Here is a 21928-nt window from a genome sequence, read left to right on the forward strand (position 1 = left end):
TTGTCTGGCTTGCTTTAACTATATTCTTTTCTGGTCATGCCATCCCTGTCAAATGTTTCTGCTCTGTCTCTAACACTCATCAGGTTAAAAGTTTGTCATTGTATGTTGTCTTTTCCTGTTTGGGGCAGAGCAGAAAGCTAAGCTCCTGCGGTGTGGTGACAAGTTGTAAACATTTGAACGATTCCGGAAAATATTCTCCAGTGGTGTTCTGTTCTAAATATTTTAAGAATGCCTGTAAGCCACAGTTAATTTAGTTTTGCTCTTAGACAAGTGAAAACTACTCAAGTTCTTACAGCTCAGGAAGAGATGTGCTTTGGGTTCTGGTGTCATATCTGGAAAAGTGAGCAGTGATACATGTTTCCAGGAGCTGCAAAAGCAATAAACTCTTATTTAGCGCCTCTGCCCCACCCACCTGTGAATTGGCGCTAAGGTCTTGCTGACTTCCTGTAATTGTTCTGTGGCAGAACTGTGGTGTTCTGCCATCTGCCCCTCCCCTGCCTTATTTTCTCAAAAGATATAGAAAGAAGGAATAATGGGTTTTCTAAGATTAGCTTTAGTAACTTGGATGATGCAAATAAGACTTAATATTTCTGAGCAAATCTGTGGCCAACAGGATTGTTTCTGTGATGGAAAACTTGGATTTGTGCATCTCTTTCACTGAATCCTCCAGAGCATCTGTGCAAGTGGTCTGCAGGATCAGTCAGAGGAGCATTCTGAACATAATTCCGGAAAATTTAGCGGATAAGCAGCATCAAGGAAAAAAGTGGTGTGATAACAGAATGTTAGGACAGAAAAATTTGCCCAGCTTTCAGGAACAACATTGCAGGAAGAGAGAGAATGCTAGATCAAGAGCAAGATAGTCACTTGCGATGTGACACCCACAAAATCAAGTTTCAGTGGTATGTTATCCTGTTATCTGTGCAATCTCTTCTTGTTTGTGCAACATAAAACATCTGCACAGATAATCATGATAATTTTTTCAAGTATATTTACCAAGGACTTTCCTCAGTGATCAAGAGAAAAAAATTGACTCTCTCAACACAACTTTTAATTTTCTTCCCTCACCTCCCTTCTCCCAAACACCTGAACCTCATTTGTTGGTGATCTTGCACAAAACTTTTCCAGCAGTGTCAACATTGTCCACAGAACAGAACTGGTTGGTTTCTTTGTGCAGTTTGTTTCCTCAGCATTGATAAAGCAATCCTGAAAGGGGTGTCATTGTCATACTCCAGCTTGTAAGGCCTTGAGAAAAAGTTCTGTGTAAAAATGTGCTACATTTGTTTCTTTCTGACCCATAAGTTAGAAGAGGAAAAAGCCCCAGTTATTTGAATGATAGACTAAGACTGTGTTTATGCTGTTCTCATGTCTTTTCAGCCTGAAGATCCCTGCTTTGCATCTCAGAGCCGTGTCTACAATGATATTGGGAAGGAAATGTTGCAGCATGCCTTTGAGGGCTACAATGTTTGCATTTTTGCTTATGGACAAACTGGAGCTGGGAAATCCTACACTATGATGGGCAAGCAGGAAGAGAGCCAAGCAGGCATCATCCCCCAGGTAGAACAGAACCCAGAAAGGGCATTTGATTTGATAGCGTGTTCAGCTTACTTCTGATGTGGAAGAAATCTGCTGGGGCAAAAGAGCTTTATAAGCAATTTTCCATCTGTTATGTTGCTTTCATTGGTGCTAGACACCCTTTCATTTTTTTCTACATCTGATTTCTCCACTTCCCCAAGAAACTAGTAAATCAAGATGTCTTATTCACTGGGTTTCTTATCTCCTCCTTTCACTTTAGCTAGGACAGCAGTTGAGCACTTTGTGTTCAGCATTAATTCACAAGGTGATATTACTGACAAACATGCCAGAAACAATTTTTTCCCAAAGCTTAAAAGCTGAATAGTGGATCTTGGCAAGAAAGTAAGTTTATCAGAATATTGGGAAAAAATATTATGGGCAACTTAGCACAGCTCTGTGTTACTTGCCCCCTATGAAATTTGTTTTTGACATTTGACATGAAATTTGAAGAAGCTGAGATACCCTCACAAGACATTTTGGCTGGCAACAATTTATGCTGTCATCATGGATTTAGCATTCTATAGCCATTGGTTGTGTGGCATTTGTTCTAAGTGCAGGCCCTCCTCAGTCCGTAGTTCTCCAAGTCTGCTGAAAGACAGCATGTTCCTCCATTCCCAAAATAGAAACCTGAGGTTGGGTTTCAGTTTTAATAAACAAATACTCTGAACAGCTTGAGTCCTCATTCTGTTGCATGTTTGCAGTAGACATTGGCTCTGTGCCACAGGTGTGAGTAGAGGACACAGAGTGTTGTTCTCTGTTAATAGCGTGGGCATATGTACTAAAATAGTTACAAACGTTCTGGTGATTAGCTGAAAATAATGTTGAAAGCTGATGTGCTGAAGGACAGTGCTGTTCTTCTGTCTAAGCGTTCTGGATTTATTACAGTAATATAACAGTGTAACAGGTGAAATGAGCTGAAAATCTGTGGCAGGAGCTTTGTGCTATGTTTTTTTTTTTTTTTGTTGTAGTCTTGATATTCCCATTTGTTTTTCCAAAACCCTAAATACATGCAAATTAAACAGTCTCCTAACCCCCCTCAAAATAATAATGCTCCTCTAGATTTAATAATGCTTCTGTTATCTGCTACAGTTTTAACATAAGATAATTCCTCTCCAGTTTCACTGGGAGGCCTTCTCATAAAGGTACAAAATAAACTGTCTGTTCAGGGAGACCTTGTTGAACCTGTTCTTCTTCTTGTCACATAGACAGAAGGTACAACACAGTCCTGTTCCAAGTAATATAGATTGTCGACATTAAATTCTTATGTGTTGGCAAAATTCCCTGTCTGGCAGTCCCTAGTGTGAAACTTCATGATGCTTTAACCATGTGTTGACTGAATACTTCAGAGTGCATCCTTTCAAAATTGCTTGTGTTCTTCATAATCCGTTTATTTTTTATACAGTGACTTGTAGGTATCTGTTGCAGAAGCTTCTTTCTATTCTTATTCCTCTCTGCTTTTTCATCTCCAAATATGTATCCATGGCCTGCCCACTCTTCAGTTCTTCTGCATGTATTATCTTAATTTTAGGTTTCTCATTTCAGTTACTGGTAGACAAGCACTGTTGAGGTAGTAGGCTGCTACTGAGTATCCTTGATGTGAAATTGTTTCTGCCTATTGATTTCAATCCTGGAACTTCAGCACATTAAACAGACTGTTTTTTATGAGACTAGGAGATGATTAAGGACTTTAACTGTTCCTTTACTTCCAATTTCAATTATTACAGGCTTTTTCTAATTTTACAGTACAGAACAACAATATTTGTGAAACCTAGAACAGTAGTTGAGGTACTGTATAAAATAAGGTTGAATGCTAGTCATCTGGAATTGAGATTAAATATCTTCTCAGTGAGGCTGTATGTGGGTGATACAGCCCTTCTCCAAAGCCAATTTAATGACATGTCATAGAAGTTACTTTTTAGTACTCAGTAAAGACTAATCTTTAACTGGGATTTAATCTCTTTCTAGCTATGTGAGGAACTGTTCGAGAAAATCAATGACAACAGCAATGAAGAAATGTCATATTCTGTAGAGGTGAGTATGATGAAGGATCAAAGAATATGTCTGTGCTGGACATCAAACTGAGCTGGGGTGCTGTTTTATTGCTCTTGCATTAACATGCTGATTTTTTTTTTTAAATTTTTTTTAAGCTTTGTGTCTTTTCTTTTCCATGATTGAGGCAAATGTAAATAAAACCTTTCTGAGACTTCTTTTTTTTTTAACCCCACCAGAAAATTAATGTGTAGCAATTGCAAAAGAAATGATGGACTGAAAAACCTAAGGATTAATTTATAGATTTATGTATTTTTTTATTTGACTGCTGAATCGAAGACTTAATGTTTCTTATCGGTTAATAGTCAGAATTGATGTCCTGTTTCACTATGGGACTTGCCTAGAAAAGCTTAGTCCTGCAATCTTACCTTAAATGGTACTAATGTTGGTTTGGATTAAAAATTAAACTGTGCATACAAAAGAAATTTGTTTTAACTACTTGGTACTTGGTTTTGGTTTGATTATTTCTCCAAGCATAGATTTTTGTGTGTGAGAGAGAAACAGAGTATTTCTTACAATGGAAATAAAAAAACATCTGACAAGCAGAGGAGGGAGACAGCTAGACAGAAATAGTGATGGAAATGTATAAATGGTATATTCTGATCTCTTGGGGTATAGAATTCATTTTTTCTGAGTTGCTCTTAAACAGAAAGAGATCTTCAATCTCTTAAGTTTCTAAAACTGCTGACATCTGTAATCTCTTCCCAGAATGCAAGTGAATAACTTACTGTCTCTTTTAATATTTAGTATCTTGACTGCTGCATCTGCTGAGTACCTGTTGGACTAGGATAAGCCTAACATCATGAGAAACAGAAGCTAAAGAATGCATTGAAAAACAGTCTTAGCTTTATAATTTATTTCAAAGGGTGCAGATTTAAGGTGATGACGATTTGAGTAATTGTACTGATGACTCAGGAATGCAGCAGGATGTAGGTACATCTTAAAATCAAAATTTGCTTCTGCACATGAGGAAATGAATCTTTCCCCCTCCTTAAGTTTGCTTTGGATGTTCACAAGAGCAGTTCCTTTAAGTAGACTGCTTCTACCATTTGTCTTGTTTGCCTTTTTAGAAAGGCAGCTTGGCTCCTGTGTTATATTAAAGCTGTTAAGGTGATTGTGAGCTCAAGCGTATGGTTTTTAATTAAACACTCGTGTTTTTTGACATAGTTGAGGGATCTATACATGGATGTGTTGCTTGCAGCTTATGTTGGAGATCTAGCGCATGAGACTAGTGACTCTTGCCTTCTGCCATTGTCTCAAGCTGTTAAATAAACTGAGTCACCTGCTTCCAGCTTTCCTGCAGTGGACTGGGGTAATTTTTGCCACTGGCACTCTGAAATGCTGCAGAGCTGCTTGCAGAGGAAGCCTTAAGAAACACTAATTTTTCCATGCAAATTCCTGTTTTCAGGTGAGTTACATGGAGATTTATTGTGAGAGAGTCAGGGACTTGCTGAACCCGAAGAACAAAGGGAACTTGCGGGTGCGAGAGCATCCTTTGCTTGGACCATATGTGGAAGATCTGTCCAAGCTAGCAGTCACGTCTTACACAGACATTGCAGACCTCATGGATGCTGGGAACAAAGCCAGGTTAGTGATGGCAGCATGTTTCATGTTTTTATCTCAGTTACGGGAATCTGTGGCACATAGCAACAGATGTAAAATATCTTCCTTGATGCATTGACTTATTTAGTAAAACCTGTGTCACATAAGGAGTGTTGTTGAAATATGCACTGTTCAGTCCTATGAAAAGGCTGAAACTGATTTGTGTGGTGAAATAGTGCTGCACCTTGCTATATAGTATTTAAAGCCTGTAATTGAGCTTGGGATGAAGTATGTAAATAATCATAGTGGCTCTTCTGCCTTCATTGTGTACTGTATCACTGTATTGGTATACATAAATACTTGAACAGCCTCTACTCATTCAAGTGCTCAGGACTAAAGCTGGCATTCTAGCTTAGGTTCTGGTTCATTACTAGTTGTTTTCATGTCAACTGTAGGCTCTATTTAATGATATGTGGGGAAGACTGACGTAAATGCTGCTCGTTTTCTTAGGTGTCTGAGTGTAATGCAGATTATTGATTACATGGATTGAGGAAGCTCTGTTTAAACTGTGATGAAGATGGGAGTAACTCAGGAGTGAAAAATCAAAGGGTTAGTTAATGTTTTTCAGTGTGGCTTGGTCTTAGTTACAGGACAGAACAGCAACTGTACAACCTCTTGGTCTCATTCCTCTGCAATGAACTGCATTCAGCCCCGCAGGTCATTGTAGTTGCAGCATAGAGGCTACGGTTTTCAAAACATATCTATATCTGTTCATATTCTAGGACAGTGGCAGCTACCAACATGAATGAAACCAGCAGCCGCTCCCATGCTGTGTTTACAATTGTCTTTACTCAGAAGAAACATGACACAGAGACTGATCTTTCCACAGAGAAGGTGTGTCCCAGATATGTTCTCACAGATCTTCTCTGCAGTGACTTATTCTTGCTGGCAGTATGATGATAAGATGAGAATTAAATTAGATTTTTGTGTCTTTTGTTTTGTTTTGAGTTTTCTTGTGTTTTAAGTATGAACTTGCTATGTACCTTGACTGAGCCCTTTTATTTCTTACAGAGTTTTCTTTGATTGCAGTTCTAAACTCTAAATGGGGAATATGTGCAGGAAGACAATATATAGATGTGGGAAAAATACAGCCGTAAGGACTGCATACTGTGGGGAGGGATATATGAAGTAAAAGAAGTTAATCTTCCCCAGTCTTGTTCCCAGAACTTTCTGTAGTTTTGCTTGTCAGTGCAAAATATTTGCTTTGTTAGTTCTTTTCTTTGGGCACAGGAACTGGGATGAGTGAGACTTAGGCACTTTTTGGAATGTGCATGTTAAAAGGAGGTGCACTCTTGAGAGTGGAACGGTTTTTTGGCTTTTGTTATTTGAAAATAGAGGCTTTGCAATGCAAAAGTAGCTAAAATACAGGTAATGTTCATGTTTCTGAACTGATGTCTGTGGACTGATCTGAAAAAAATGATGTATTGAAGACCTCCCCTCCCCAAATGATAATACCCTGTAAAATTATCATTAACTGACATGCAGTCTGTAGCTTTATTGTTGGTGTAACTAGAATCAGGATGAAACATGAAGTTTCTCTTCCTTTGAGATACTTGGGTTGTCTGTAGCAGTACAACTTAATTTCTTTTGGCTTCTTCTGTTCTGCTTTGTTCGTGTGAGACCTCATTCTCCCTTTTTAGGTAGAGAACTGTGATACTTAAACCCAGAACATAATCCCAGACACTTCTTTTATTAGATAAGTGTCTTTGATGCTTGTTAGCTCAGATAACAGCATCAAGCTAATTGCTTGTGAAAACTTTGAGTGTAGTTTTACATACACAAGGGTGATTTTTGTGGTGATTTTTTTTTTTTTTTTTTAGACAGTAGAATTCTTCTCATACCATGGAATCCTTTTGAAGCTTTGTTCTAACTCTGGTTTACCAAGAACTGACTCTCATTGTTAATGTGCTCTCTCTTCAGGTCAGCAAGATTAGCCTCGTGGATCTCGCTGGGAGTGAGCGAGCTGATTCAACTGGTGCCAAAGGAACCCGATTAAAGGTATTGATGGATACAGGGGGAAAGAAAGAAAGGGAAGCAGGTGCAAGCATCATGGTGAAGTCTTTTACTTGACAAATAATAAGTAAAGAAAGCACTGCTATTTTAAGTTTGGAAGAGAGACTTGCAAAACTAAAGGCTTTTTTCTTTTTCCCTCCCTGATGATAGATGTGACATTTGACTTTAGTCTTTGGAGGTTAATGGTCAAAAAGTTTTAACTACTATATAATGCTGGATTCTGATTTTCAGGAAGGAGCAAATATAAACAAGTCTCTCACAACCCTGGGCAAAGTTATTTCAGCTTTGGCTGAAGTGGTAAGTACAGCATTGACTTACCTGCAACAACTTTTCTGGAGCTAGCAAAACAGAGACATGATGGAGTTAAACAGTGAAATGATAGAGTGCAGCAAAATGATTCTTGACCTAGCATTCTAAGCCAAACTAGCTGTGTGTAGTTTGATAGATGAGCAGGGTTGATAATATTCTAAGAATATCATGCAGGGTGGTAGAAACTTTGTTTGTTGATAGATTGAGGCATTGGTTTATTTAGCTGCAAAGAATCTCTGCAAAAAAGAAGCCTGCCTTTGTGTAGAAGGCAAGTTCATGTAGAAAGCTTTTAGTTCTGCAGAGCAGTAATTTTATTTGTATTTGAAAAATCGTTTTATAATTGCAGCTTCATTGTTAAAAGTTTAAGCGATATCAGTGCAATAGATGCAGTGGCAGGACTTCATACTGTGTGGAGCTGAGTGAGCGTTTGTTGATCCAACCATAAACTTGCAGGCTTAGAAAAATTACTTTGCCTTTTAGTTTTAAAAAAAAGACTAGCAAGTAAATTATTGCTGTTCCTTTTATTCAATTCTCAACAGGTTGAACAGGTTGAATATGCTTGAGTGCTTTTTAGATTTATGGGGGGGGGGAGGCATTAATGAAAGCTGTTCTCTTTTGGCTTCTCAAGAAAAGAAAATGTGATCCAAGCTAATAGAAAAATTCCCTATAGACTCTGTTAAGCTCATCTTGTATCTTCTTCCTCTTTCTCTAATGCTTTCAACTTAGGATAACTGCACCAACAAGGTACGATGGTCTGAGTAGTAATGGATGTTGTCTTTTTTGCCTGAGTGTAAGGTTGTATTCAATTTGGAATCAAACAGTAGGGATCTTTTATGTCAGATCTTTGAGAAATTCCTCTGACTGTAAATTATAGTCAAGGTACTAAAATTTAAAAGCATTCTAAGGTTGGGGATAAATTTTGAGGATGGGCCACCCCTCTGTTTAGATAGTATATGTGTAGGTTGACATGGTTCTTTTAATACCTAGACTGTGACTTTTGTGTCTTCAATGTTAATTTTTCATCTGGTGTCTGTTTTTCAGTAGTGTGTTCTTTCTTTGTAGACTAAAAAGAAGAAGAAGACAGACTTCATACCATACCGAGATTCTGTACTAACATGGCTTCTTCGAGAAAATCTGGGTATGGCTGATTCTCCTGTGCTAGTATGGGAAGAAATTCTCACTACACTTTGACTGCTTTTCTGACTCACTTAAATTTATATCAAGTATGACAATAAATGTATTTAGTAGTCAAACCGAGTCACAGAGTTCTACCCTTTGTTGCAGTTACAACTCTCCTGTGATTTTTGTATCTAATCTAGAATACAATTGAATTTTATAGTTTATTGAAAATACTGCTATTTAGTAGGTAATTAGTGCCTAGATTGTGCACTGTGATTTCATCTAAATCTTTCCTTTTCATTACAGGTGGTAACTCCAGAACTGCAATGGTTGCCGCTTTGAGTCCAGCAGATATAAACTATGATGAAACATTGAGCACTTTAAGGTACTTTCTTTTTATCTCAGATTGATATGAGTAGCTGTTGGCTCTAATGGCCACATTCTATCCTTTGAACCTTCAGGTTGTTAAGCTTTGAGAATTGGTGGCGAGGAAGACTCTATATTGGCAAGAGTTCAATTACCTTGAAAGAAGAAAACCAATCTATTTTATGTGAATGGGGATCTAGGGATTTATTGCTCACTCTTAGAAAATGAAACTCATCTTCTTGTGTTCATATGGTCTTTTCCAATGCAGTCCCTGAAATTGAGCAAATGAGTCAAGCTGAGGCTTGAAAGCACTGAATAAATCAAAAATAGCATATTGTCTGTTTTATATGTTATTAATCCATCTAGAATAGGACTTGTCTCTTTTTTGTAGCAATACCTTGTATTAACCAGGAATTCAAATATGTGATTGAATGTAATCCAGGATTCTCCTCTGCTATACAGCTGCAAGCTGAATGTCTTCTGTATGGCTGCATTCCTGTGTTGCATATAAGCAGCTATATGTGCATTGTAAGGTTTCCTTCTTTGGGTCTGGTTCCAGATATGCTGATCGTGCAAAACAGATTAAATGCAATGCTGTCATCAATGAAGATCCCAATGCCAAGCTGGTGCGTGAGCTGAAGGAGGAGGTGACAAGGCTTAAGGACCTCTTGCGTGCCCAAGGGCTGGGAGATATTATTGACAGTAAGTGAATTAAACAGACCATACCATCTTGAAGTTGGTCTTTCTTACAGAGGAGGGAGAGCTGAGCCTGTGAGAGAAAGGGGTTTAAAACATGGAAGTTAAATATAATATTCCATGTAAAACCATGTTTGGACATGGTTTTAGAAATGGTGGCCTCTTCTGTCCTTAAATAACCCATCCTAGGATTGTCTGGAGAGTTGGCAGGCCACCTTCAAACTCTCAAGGGAAAACATGGAGACAGAGTAGAGAAATTATTTTGTATAATAAAATGTTCAGGAGTTGCTCTGGTGAGTTATGGAGGGCTTTTTATCTGGCTGCCAATAAATGGAGGATAGTTGAGATACAGAAACTTGATTTCACATGGAAAAAGAAAACATCTTTTCCCCCTTACTAGAGGGCTAATGGGACTAGTTGATACCTGGCTTCAATACTATCCTTGCTCAGAAAATAAAATGATGGCCAATTCCTGCTAGACAGTGTCCTGAGTGACAAACCATTTGTCATCTCAAAATAGCTGGGAAACAGCTGCTTGTGAATAAATAATGAATTCTGTTGGGCTGAGATTTTGAACTAGGTTGGCAGAGCAGTATTGTGCTGATTTACTTTGCCAGCAGCCTCTTAAAGCACCAGAACACACTTGTGCCTGGGTTCTTTCCTTGTCCTCATTCCAAACAAGGCAAATTAAAATTTTAGCTGCTACATTCTTCTAAAATACGAACAGTGATTTAATTCCTAGTGAAGGAGATGCCCATAAAAACGCAGAATGTTTTCCAGTGGATTAAAATTCTTTGACTTAAAAATAATCAAGTCAGTGTTGCACCAGTTTCTGATTTGTCAGAGCTTATTTGCCTGTGATGCAGAAGTTCTAAATTAGCCATAGACTGCTTAAAGATGTAACATGTATTTACCTATTTGTTTGCTCGTTTTCAAGAAACTGTCCAGAAGACAATGAAAATCGTGTGTTGTCGTGCAGTCTAAATCAAAACTGAAAAAACAATGTGTTACTGAAAACTGTTTTGTTTCTTTAAACATCAAGTAGTGTTCTCTTCCCTTCCTTCGTGCTAGTGAACCTTCGATTTTGATCCTTCTTGTATTTTCCCTCCTGCTTCCTTTCAGTTGATCCATTGGGAGATGAATACTCTGGAAGTGGAGGCAAATGTGTGTATTGTGTGGTTCTCTTTTTACCCTGCTTTCTCTGGGTCAGCTTTAACTGAGCTTTGCATGCCAGCATTTCTCACAGGGAAATCCCAGACAGAACACTTGCTGTGGAATGCAATGCAGTTCATGGAAACTAGCTTAGCCAGCATTTCTTAGATTGAGTGGAAAGTCAGAAAAAAGTGCAAAGTTTAAAACATAGCATATGTTCATTGCTTGCTTTCTGGCAGAATATAGAAAAGAGAGTGGTAATTCTTTAGTCTGTTTTCATGACAGCAAATAGTTCAGGCTTAGAAGCAGAAAATCTTTTACTCGAATGTATCTCAAGTTACTCAGTCAAAACAGCTTCTACTCATGTGGCTTCCTGGCCTTTTAACATCTCTTTTCCACCTATAAATATTTGCTTTAAATGTGCCAGTTGATTAACTCAGGATGAAATGTTACTAGTTCTTCCTGGAGATGGAGGTTTATTTTGTATAGTTGCTTTAAAAATAAAAAAAATAAAAAAAAGTTGGACATCTTGTGCTGATGAAGATCTCTTATGTGAGCTGAAATATTTAGTTGCAGGTGATTAACTTAATAGGGTTAAAAACAGTCAGCAAGTAGCAGTTTAGTCTTGTTCTACTGTTCACTCCTGAGAAAGGGAAATACTTGTAGTCCTTTGCAAGAGAACTGCATTCTGTGCACATTTTGGGTTAGTAAACTTTTTAAACTCTTCGAGTAGTCTTTGTCACCCTCGCTCACTCAATAGCAACTGGAGATCTGTCTGAAATTTCCTAAAATTAAAGCTACTGGTGGTGTAAAGACTCATCCTGGCCTTGTCTTACGTTCTGATGCTGCTTCCAGCGTGTGCATATTCATCCGTGTGAAAGTCACAGCCTCCAGGAGAAGTGTGCATGATTCTGAGGGGTTTGGTTCTCTCTGGACACAGCAGCTGTGAAAGCTATTGCAAGTGCCACTTCTTTTATCTCAGGAGTGCATGTGACTACTGGCCTTTCCAGATTTCATCTTCCCTGCCCTGTCATGCCTGCTTTCTGCATCCTGATGGCATTCCCTTTCCTTAACCTGCTTTTCTCCTGTTAAAACTCCCACCCCTGCTTCCTGGATTTGCAGATGGTGGTTTTCAAACTGGTTCGATGCAATCATCAGTTTCATGAGACTGAAACAGCAGGTTGAATGTGGAGTGAACTAGGGCATAAGGCTGACAATAGCAGAATTGTTCAGGCTAAGAGTAGAGGAGATGTAGGAAGACATGGAAATTTATGCAATGTCTGGGTGAGCATCTCATTTTGGGGAGTGTGAAGCCCTCCTTCATAGCTTGCAGGATCTGATTTGACCTATTTCTTTGCTAAGGATGCTTACTTTAAAGGATTTGGTTTATTAAATAGGATTTAAAGCTATCCAAATTATTAAAACTGAGCTGTTGAGGGTTTTGGAATTTCCATGTTAGAGGATTTATTTTTTTTATTGGTGTGTGATTATTCTGAGGATATGGTTTACCAACATATCTGAGAAGCTAAGGTAGATAAAAACAAATTGCCTTTGGATATTAATTCTTAAATCATTTAGGTACCTTTTCCTGTCTTTCCAGACTTCTTTCAGGTTTTCAGGCTACAAAAGCTGCCTTATTGATTTTTGGGGTTTTTGAAGGCCTTCCTCATCTAGACTAAGACCAAAAAGCTGTAAAGCACCTTCTAAAATATGAGACCCTTACGAGATGTTTCACCAGTCAAGTATGTTGGATGTCCATTTCTCAGATAAGGAGAGTCAAGGAGTAACATGATTTTACTGTGAACTTGTGTTCTCCTCCTCACAGACTGAGAGGTGATCTACAGACTGTCCTGTGAAGTTTAAAAAGGAGAGGTTCTTTGTTCTTGCAGTCTGGGTGGCTCAGCAGCAGAACCACTGCTGTGATAAAGATTCAATTAATCATCATTTTAGATTACAGGAGTCTGGAAGAGAGTATTTTGGTAGAATCTATTCAGACTTCAGCCCAAGATGTTTGCTAATATCATGAGAAATTGAATATAATCCTGGTCTGAGCTCCATGGTGCTCAATTTAGTATTCAGTTAGGAACAGGATGGTTTGGGTTTTGGCAAGTGTGTGAATTTATTTTTTCCAATCTCTTCTGATTGAAATGGTTTATGATGCAGTCTTTACTAATAATCTTCAGGGTCAAAGATGAGTTAGCCATTACAGATGCTAATATTAAAAGTAATAAAACTGCCATCTAAAAATTACAAAACTTGTCTTGTTGCTGCTTAAATGCTTTCCTCTTACACTGGTCTTTCCTTCCTTTCCTTTCTCCTCTTCCTTCCCTCCTCCTGTTTTCCTTTTTCCCTATCTTTCTGCCTTCCCTCTGTCTGTGTGTCTCTCTCCCAGATTTGAAAGATTTTCAGAACAATAAACATAGATACTTGCTAGCCTCCGAGAATCAACGTCCTGGCAATTTTTCCACAGCCTCCATGGGGTCCCTCACTGCCTCTCCATCCTCCTGCTCTCTCAGTAGTCAGGTGGGCATGACATCTGTGTCCAGTATACAGGAAAGAATCATGTCAACACCTGGAGGAGAAGAGGCGATTGAACGGTTGAAGGTAGGTATTGCTGTAGCCTAAGGGCTTGGGTCTTTCCCAAGGCTAAATAGCAGTGAACCTGTGAGAACTTCCCTTCATAAATATTTCCAGTGTGCTGCTGTTACTGGAGGAAGTTGTCTGAAACCCACCTGCACCTGTAAAAGGGCATTTAACTGTGGTGGACCAGAGACTGGGTTCAGGCACAGCCTTTGCTGTTAGGATTACTTAGGTTTAACTGTGTTCTGGAGATACCACTGAAGTATAAATTAAAATCTTGAGTCTTGCCACTGCATCCCAGGATCTATAAACAATTATGGAAAATTTGATTCTAAGTACAGACTTCAGGAGACCTGGTCAGCAATAGTATGGACAAAGTCTGACTAGCAAATGCCCTCAGCTTTCAAAAAAACAAATTACCCCACAACTGAATAAAAGGAGGAAGAATAATCCTGCCACTGTTATGTTTGCCCAGCCCCCACAGATTAAAATGTGAAGCACACAGAATAGCATGCTTCATCCAGACAATAGCTGCCTTGTCTCAGTTCTGCATAGAGCTGAACCGCATCAAAAGTGCATTACAGAGAAGTATTTCTTAATTTTTACGAAAGCCCCCAATCGCCATGGGTGGATGAGTGGGCAGTGCTGGCTGTGTTGAATCCTTGCTTCATTCTGATGTCTATGAGACACTGCCACAGGGATTGGAATGGGCTGGAACACACATTGCATATCCCTTTCCTATTGGAAACACACTGTTGCCATGGAAATAGCAGTGTGGTCTCTGCAGTTCCTTGGCATCCAGTTACTGAATGATGTCTGTAAATCAGATCAAAAAACCCAAGCCAAAAAAAAAAAAGGCAGAAAGAATGAAGCAGTTCAAGTTGTGGTTAGATATGAAGTTGTCTTTTCTTCTCAGTTTGCCCTCAAGGCTATTTACCCTTTTAAAAATTAAGTAAGACAATGTGGAATTTTGATAATGCTGAGAGTGCTTTTTATATCCAAAATTAATTTGAGGTCTAAAACTGAGCAAAAATTTTACTTGCTTTGTGTATTATGTGAAGATCTTTGAGGAGAATTGTAAAACAACTTCTGGGATTTTCACACAGGAATCTGAGAAAATTATTGCAGAGCTGAATGAAACCTGGGAAGAGAAGCTGAGGAAAACTGAAGCCATTAGGATGGAAAGGTCAGGAATTGAAAGTGCTGTAGATGTGGATGGTCTCTAGAAAATGGAGAAGTGTGGAAACGGAGAGCATTACTCTGTTCAAAAGCAGTGGAACAGCAGAATGGTGCTTAGTGATAAATCTGCTGATCTTTGTGTTAGATATAAACAGTAAGGGCAGTGTTGAGAGAAAGCTGACTTCTTTCCTGTGTTCCTTATGGTTCAAGTGTTTACCCTTTTGATTCAGGTAACATCTAAAGCTGCTACATTGGCTTCTGCTGTGAAGCAACATGGAGTTCTGGTCTCTTTCTTCCCCCTACCACAATTTTCTTACAGTCCAAAAAGTCTGGGCCTGAAGTTAAGCAGAAAAGATCAAGTTTTTAGTACTGGAGTTATCTGAAGTTACGAAATAGTTCCAGCTTTAGTTTGAATTGTGTCTTGGAGTAACAATTAGAGTGATACATTACTGCACTCAACTGCTATTGAATCTCTGTAATACAAATTTTTGCCGTTCTGCAGGCCTAAAGTTTAGAATCTGTTGTGTTACGGGGTGGTGACAGTCCTGGCTGTCTGGTCAGTGGATAGGCTGCTTGAATGTCTAATGTATTTAATTACATGGCTTTCATTAGACTCTACTGCTAAAAAGCCTAAACCATGGAAAACATTTTGCTTTCCTCTCAGGGAGGCATTGTTGGCAGAAATGGGAGTTGCCATTCGGGAAGATGGAGGAACACTTGGAGTCTTTTCACCTAAAAAGGTATGGAAAATTGATAACTATTGCATCATGTGTCCAAAAGTCTGGTCATCCTGAGAGGAAGAGGTGATGGGGAGCTCCTGTTCATACAGGGGCTTGTGTTCGTGTAAGATGCACAAGAACATGAGTGAGATTTGGACTCTTAGTAGTAATTTCTTTTTACAGTATCTTTTTTTTGGAAATAACTTCAGTGTTAGAATCTGTCAAGATGCCTAACATCTAAGGATTCTTTTGCTCATGATAATGAAGTTGGACACTTCCTCATGCACCTGTTGCAGCCTGGTATGCAATGCTGCAGAAAGAACTGCCTGTGGTACCTTCTATTGGTTGTTAAAGCAGGGATGTGTATTTGAGCCTAATACAGTGATGAAATAGCAACAGCATGAAAAGTTCTTTGACTTCTGATATCAAAAAATGGTTGATCTTCTTTGTACCTTTCTTTAGAAGAATCTGTGCTGCAAGGAGAAATGTTTGCAGCAACTCAAATGCTGCCTTGGTTTTGCCATTTTCTGTAGTAGCTGTCTATGACCTTCAGGTACTCTCCCTATTCTTTGAGGTACTCAGAAAAGTTTGATGTCTTGTTTAGGTGCTCTTTCTTGAATTGGTTTGTTAATCCTTTTTGTCCTCAGAAAAAGGGATTATAATCTAATAAACCACTCAACATAAGGGACGCAGGGGAATATTTCTTTCAGCACATGTCAGTAGTTCTGTTTTCTTCAATTTGGAAGTAGCAGAACTGTGTAGGAAAAGCCATAAATCAGTGCTATAAATATAAAATGATCAACTTAGTAAAAGAGCAGTCTGTGCAATTTGAGCAGAATTACTGAAGTACAAGGAGAAGAATATACTTTCTTGTATCAAAAATTTGTGTACAAGGAGCTCAGAGGGAAACTTTAGCCTGGAACTTGAATGCACAAGTGTGTAGCAAGCTTGATCTGAGATTCAAAAGGGAGCTGTCTAGAGACATTGTACAGAAATGCAGGTCAGGGAATCAGTTGTAACATTTAAGCCTTTTCTTAAGTAGTACAGGTTTATTAGGCCTGGAGTAGGTAGAACTCTGGTTTGCTTTTTGATATCTGCAATAGGAACTTCTGGAATAAAGATGCTAATTCATTGAATGTTCTCTATATTTCTTTCTCTTATGTTATGGATCCTCATCTCCTTTTAGATTTTCCCTCAAAGGCCCTCAGATTTTTTTGATGACTCTTTTGGTGCATTTTCAGCTGATCAGGTTTGTGTATAAATGCCATCTGAGCTGCATAGTTCCTTTGGTAATAGACAGATTAGATTTTTTTTTTTTTACCCATATAGGATTTATTAGGAAAAGTAGAACCCCTGACCTAGTCCTGTGTGCTTCTGTTCATTGCCATTCTTGCACTTCAGTTTCATTATTTCTCCTCCAAGTAGCTGTGGCTGCTCTTGTGAAAATTTAGAAGATGTAGATAGCAAATATGAAAGGCTTTTTATAAAGGCTTCACACTTCTGAGGTACCAGTATACATCTAATTAATGCTAACAGGACAACACTGTGTTTTTACCAGCTGAGCTCTAAACTGAACTCTGCAAGGCAGATTTTGCCCACTTTGCAGATTAGAAGGTAGCAAATTGTGCAGTCGTTGCTGCATCTATCAATTTTGCCTTTGATGGCAGGAAACTTCTTGAAATGGATTGTGGTAATTTAATTGCTTGTGCTGTCATCAAAGATGGGAGCAGGGATAATCCTTCAGCTCATGCTTGAGGAATGCTGTAAGGAGAAAGTTGATGCCATAGCAGTCTGTGGATGAATAGTAGATCTCAGAATAAGTGAATTGCATCATTTTACAAGTTGTTGAGCTTTACTTTTTATAAAGCTCTCTTGCCCATTCAGACTTTGATTTAGTGCAGTAAATGAACTCAGATACTAGAATGTGTATGTTTAGGGTACAGCATGATTTTCAGAGTGTCCAAGTGCTACAAGTCATAGTGGTGTATAGCAGCTGTGTCTGGGACTTGCTTTATCTCCTAGTGTTGATTTGAATGCAGTGAATAGTGATGATGACATTGGACATCTTCAGCTGTGTTTTGGATGGCCTTTGTTTTTTAGGGGTGAAAAAGTTGGCTTTTTCTTTATAGTTAAGTCTTCCATTGGGCTGACAATCAAACTTCTTAAAGACAAATTTCACTGTGAACATCTTGTCATTTTTGAGCTTCTCTGAGTGCTGTTGATGTCTCTTAAGTAAACATTTTGCAGCTAGAGTAAGCTGATGGAAGTAATGTTCCCGAGGAATCCTAGCCATATTTATTTCCTTTTGCTAGACCTATTCTCTTTGAGAATAACTAAGGGGCATGTGGTTTTATTTCTTTTATCACCTTTCTCGTTCTGTTTAACCATTTTTACCTTTTCTTTTGTGCTTGTGCCTACTGCTACCTCACTGGCTAGATTTACACACCAAGGCCTTGTGACTTGTTTGCTGATTCCAGTGGGGTTTTTTCACCAAAGAAGGTTGGTTTAGTAACTGTAGTGGATTTAAATTTAGAAGAATTTTAGATGAAAAGCTTCTTAGCTGTTTGTATCAGAAAATGTTAGTAGTTTTAGATTTCTTCTGCTGTTAACAGTTTGCCAAACAAGCACCTGGCTTACATTGCCCAAGAAAAGCCAAAGCTGATGCCACATCAGTTTCAATGTTTTCCTCAAGCAATATTATCTGCTGCTGGACTTCCCTTACCAAAGTTTACAGAGACTTTACATGGAGTCTTCTTTCTCCAGCTGGAGCCTTTATGCCCTCTATTGATGGATATTTCAGATAAAGCAATCTGAGCTGTTTCTCTGCTGTTACTTTGTGATACTCTTCAGTACTGCAGAAGTTTGGAACAGCCTGGATATGCGCAACACAACTGCTGGATCCCTGTACATCCTCCGCTGCTGTGGGAAGGAGCCTGAAAGTAGGTCTTCTGTTCTTAATTACCTTTTCTTTTTGTTCTTTCAGACTCCTCATCTTGTAAACCTTAATGAAGATCCACTCATGTCTGAATGTCTGCTGTACTACATCAAAGATGGTATTACTAGGTGAGTATTGCAGCTTGCTCTGAAATCTGCTTCTTTCCTTGCTTACATTCCCTTGCGGGAGACACTGTGAGTTTAAATAACGATTGTGCCTTAAGCTATTCAACTTGCAGGTACAAATGAAGCTTGAGATTTGCTGTAGGTGATTAAAAAATACAGAAATGCATTTTACTTTAAGCTGATTTTGTGCTTTAAAAGTCATGTGTTGAGTCACTCAGCTTCATAAGGTGTTCATTACTACAGCTGGGTAGTAGAAGGCATGGTATCCCTTCTAAGATACAGGAAGGCTGAAGTAAGAAAAACTGCTGAAAATGCCTTTGAGATTTTGATGGCTGGAGGATTGAAGACCATGGTACTTGGTAAAAGCAGCTGGAATATGGATGATTATTCACTTTATTTAAATAATCTGATATCCATGCCTCTGCACAGTTAATATATTTTGCATTCACATGCACGAGATTAAATTTAATTGCCAGATTTGGAATTTAAAACAGATATTATTCCAAACCTTGTTGTCAAGACATCTGGAGGAAGAGGGATGATTTTTTTTTGTTCTCTTTGGAGCACTAAGCCACATTTGGTTGTTTAGTTTGTATATTCCTGGGGAACAAGTGGAGAAGATACCACAAACAGGTGCTGTAATGTGCATTGGACCTACTGGAAAGAATATCAGACTGGTAGAGAATTCAGCACAGAATGATGAATAGAACAGCTCAGGGCTTAAGAAATCAGTTAAAGCCTTAAATCTAGCTAGCTGACATCAGAAATATGTAGAGTAATAAACAGAGCAAGCAGTTCATAAACATTAAGACTGAAAATTAAGTTATCTGTATCTAGAATTGCTCAAATACTTGAATTTGGAATGGATATATCTGCATGCTTCAGGGATACAGTCAGCCTACGTGTCTGGAAGCTGGATGAAACTGCTTGTGGCATCGAATTATTCAGAAAGAGTCTCCTGAGCCTTTTTCCTTTTTTGTTTCTTTGTTGAAGTGCAGGTGGTGATGATGGGAAGGGATGATCACTGTGTGCCAGCTGAAATGCATCACTGGAAGTTCCTGTCGCTTTTATTTTTTCCTTCTGTGCTCCTTTGCTAAAGGGAGTGCACAAAAGAGGGAAATACATTAAATCCAGAGGTGTTTAATATTTCAATTCCCTCTAAATGACATGTTTTAAAAGAGAGGAAATCTTCTCTTCAGTCAAGCTGTTATCCTCCAATTCATGGTAACACAGAGTTAGCACTAATTCAAACCTTTAAACTCAAAGGATGTTGTTAATAGTTTAGGCCTTTTTTCTGGGTATTTATCCTTCACACAGTTGTAGAAAGTGTCTGATTTCCTCTTGAAATACCTTCTTTTGGACCCAGGGTTGGCCAAGCTGACGCTGAACGAAGGCAAGACATTGTACTGAGTGGGGCTCATATCAAAGAAGAACATTGTATCTTCCGAAGTGAGAGGAACAACAATGGTGATGGTAAAAAAAATTACTTCTCCTATTAAAGTATTGCTGAATCTTTCACTCCTCACTTGGTAGTTGGCCAGAGAATGCTGGTATTTGAAAGTTTCTCTTACCTCAAGAAAACCGTCAGATTTGACTCTCTTTTCTTGAGTCTTGAGGGGAAAAGTCCCACAGGAAACAAACAATTTTCTTGAATTTTAGGGGAAGAAAATAAAATTTAAGTGACCATAGCTTCAAATTGCAGGCTGCAGTCAGTGTAAGAGTTAAGTTCTGGTCTTGGTTAATGATAAACATAAAAATTCAATTAGGAAAAGCAATAATATTTGCCATTGCAATATGTGGTGATGTCAGCAGTACTGATTTTCTCATAGGGCTTTATTTCTTCTTAAACCAGCCTGGCATCAAGGAGTGATTCACTGGTCTTGTTTTGCTGTGAGTAGGTCTCTAGGGTTTGCTCACTTCTCTAAAGTCTCATTGTCAATGTTGTTTTCTTCCTAGTTATTGTTACTTTGGAGCCTTGTGAACGATCAGAAACTTATGTGAACGGCAAGAGGGTTGTGCAGCCTGTGCAGCTGCGCTCAGGTAAGAAATGTTAGAATGGATTTGTTTTTTTCTGTAGACTCTCCCATCTAAGAATTGTCCATATCTGGCATTTGTGTCATGTAGAGGAGGCTTTGTGCTGCCAAAGGACAGCAGTCTTAACTTTTTGGGGTGTAGCTTTTAAACAGAAGTTGGTACTGTTCTTCTTTTCGCAGCAGTTTTTCTTTTGTTCTTTGCTGCACTAGCTGTTAGTGTGCTTAAATATTCACTGCCACACAGCATCCTGCTTGTCCTTCTGCTTACCCTGATATTATTCAAATGCATTCTTGCCCAAGCCTATTGCCCTTGGCAATCTCAGTGAGACAGAGCAGACAGACTGCCAGTTGCTGATGGAAAATTCCCAGTTTCCTGGCAAAGCTAAAATATGACCCTCTGCAGAAGTACAACAGCTCCTCTTTGCTCTCATTACATTTCCCACTCAGTCCACTACATTCCTTTAGAAAGGCATGTGGGGGAAGAATTTAGAGAGGAGGGAGTGACTTCCCTAAATCATGAGGGTTTAATATCTCTTTCAAGCTATGATACTTTCCATGTCCCTTCCTCATTTTTCTACTGGTGGAAAAAAAACAACCAAACACCAAAAATAAAGCAAAACTCCCACCTCTGGATTATTTGCACCAACGTAATATTTTTTTTTTCCCCCTCCTCATGAACCAAGGGTACTGACTGGACCCCCATTTCTTATCAGCTGTGGCTTGTTCTCTACAAACCTGGCGTTCTTTTTTTTTTCCTTTTTTTTTTTTTTTTAATTTTTTTGTCACCACCTAGTGAACTTGAGTGCATACAGAAAAATCCTTATAGGGCAGTCTTTCCTTCTGCTGTCACCCAGCAGGATAAATGGGATGAATCATGCAGTGATGTTTTTTAATGGTTTTGGAATCCTAACCTGTAGCAGCTAACTTCTGTTCCTGTTTGTAGGAAATCGTATCATCATGGGTAAAAATCATGTCTTCAGATTTAACCATCCAGAGCAAGCGCGAGCAGAAAGAGAGAAAACACCATCAGCTGAAACTCCCTCTGAGCCTGTTGACTGGACATTTGCTCAGAGGGAGCTTCTGGAGAAGCAGGGCATTGACATGAAGCAGGAGATGGAGAAAAGGTAACAAAATAACTCATATTTTCTACCTGAAATAAGGAGGAGTTAGATGTAGGCTATTTGGGTGCTGTTTGCAAAACATAAACCCAGAATCTGACATATCTGCTACATATTGTGAAAGTTCAGAAAGCTTCCTCTTTATTTTGATTTACTGTTTCAGTGTTACTTTAAAAATCACGCACAACCACCTGCTGCTAACCCTGTAGACCTTTTGGTGAAGGACTGAACTGCAACTTCTATGGATTTTCACTTCCATAGTATTATGATAGACAAAGAACATTTCCTTGTAACTGGAATGACTTTTACTCTTGTAACTTATTCAGTGGGCTGTGTGTGTGTAGAGTAACAGCACTGTGAG

At 38.7% G+C, this 21928-nt stretch overlaps 1 protein-coding gene across 3 annotated transcripts in view; it reads left to right on the plus strand.

Moving 5' to 3' along the window:
* The window catches only part of KIF1B (kinesin family member 1B), an 80668-nt gene that overhangs the window by 15435 nt on the left and 43305 nt on the right, over window positions 1–21928 (plus strand). For 2 of the 3 annotated variants that reach the window (XM_054395122.1, XM_054395123.1), the window contains exons 3-18: window positions 1375–1554; window positions 3538–3603; window positions 5030–5208; window positions 5946–6057; window positions 7144–7221; window positions 7468–7533; window positions 8608–8683; window positions 8971–9049; window positions 9590–9732; window positions 13349–13482; window positions 14565–14644; window positions 15302–15377; window positions 18340–18419; window positions 19783–19889; window positions 20373–20456; window positions 21393–21573. In XM_054395122.1, coding sequence (XP_054251097.1) covers window positions 1375–1554; window positions 3538–3603; window positions 5030–5208; window positions 5946–6057; window positions 7144–7221; window positions 7468–7533; window positions 8608–8683; window positions 8971–9049; window positions 9590–9732; window positions 13349–13482; window positions 14565–14644; window positions 15302–15377; window positions 18340–18419; window positions 19783–19889; window positions 20373–20456; window positions 21393–21573 — 1721 coding nt within the window. Of the gene's footprint in view, window positions 1–1374; window positions 1555–3537; window positions 3604–5029; window positions 5209–5945; window positions 6058–7143; window positions 7222–7467; window positions 7534–8271; window positions 8290–8607; window positions 8684–8970; window positions 9050–9589; window positions 9733–10848; window positions 10891–13270; window positions 13483–14564; window positions 14645–15301; window positions 15378–18339; window positions 18420–19782; window positions 19890–20372; window positions 20457–21392; window positions 21574–21928 lie in introns of all 3 variants that reach the window. The other variant, XM_054395121.1, reaches the window with a different exon arrangement.

Source organism: Indicator indicator, chromosome 32 (assembly GCF_027791375.1).
Source record: "Indicator indicator isolate 239-I01 chromosome 32, UM_Iind_1.1, whole genome shotgun sequence".
Lineage (NCBI taxonomy): Eukaryota > Metazoa > Chordata > Aves > Piciformes > Indicatoridae > Indicator > Indicator indicator.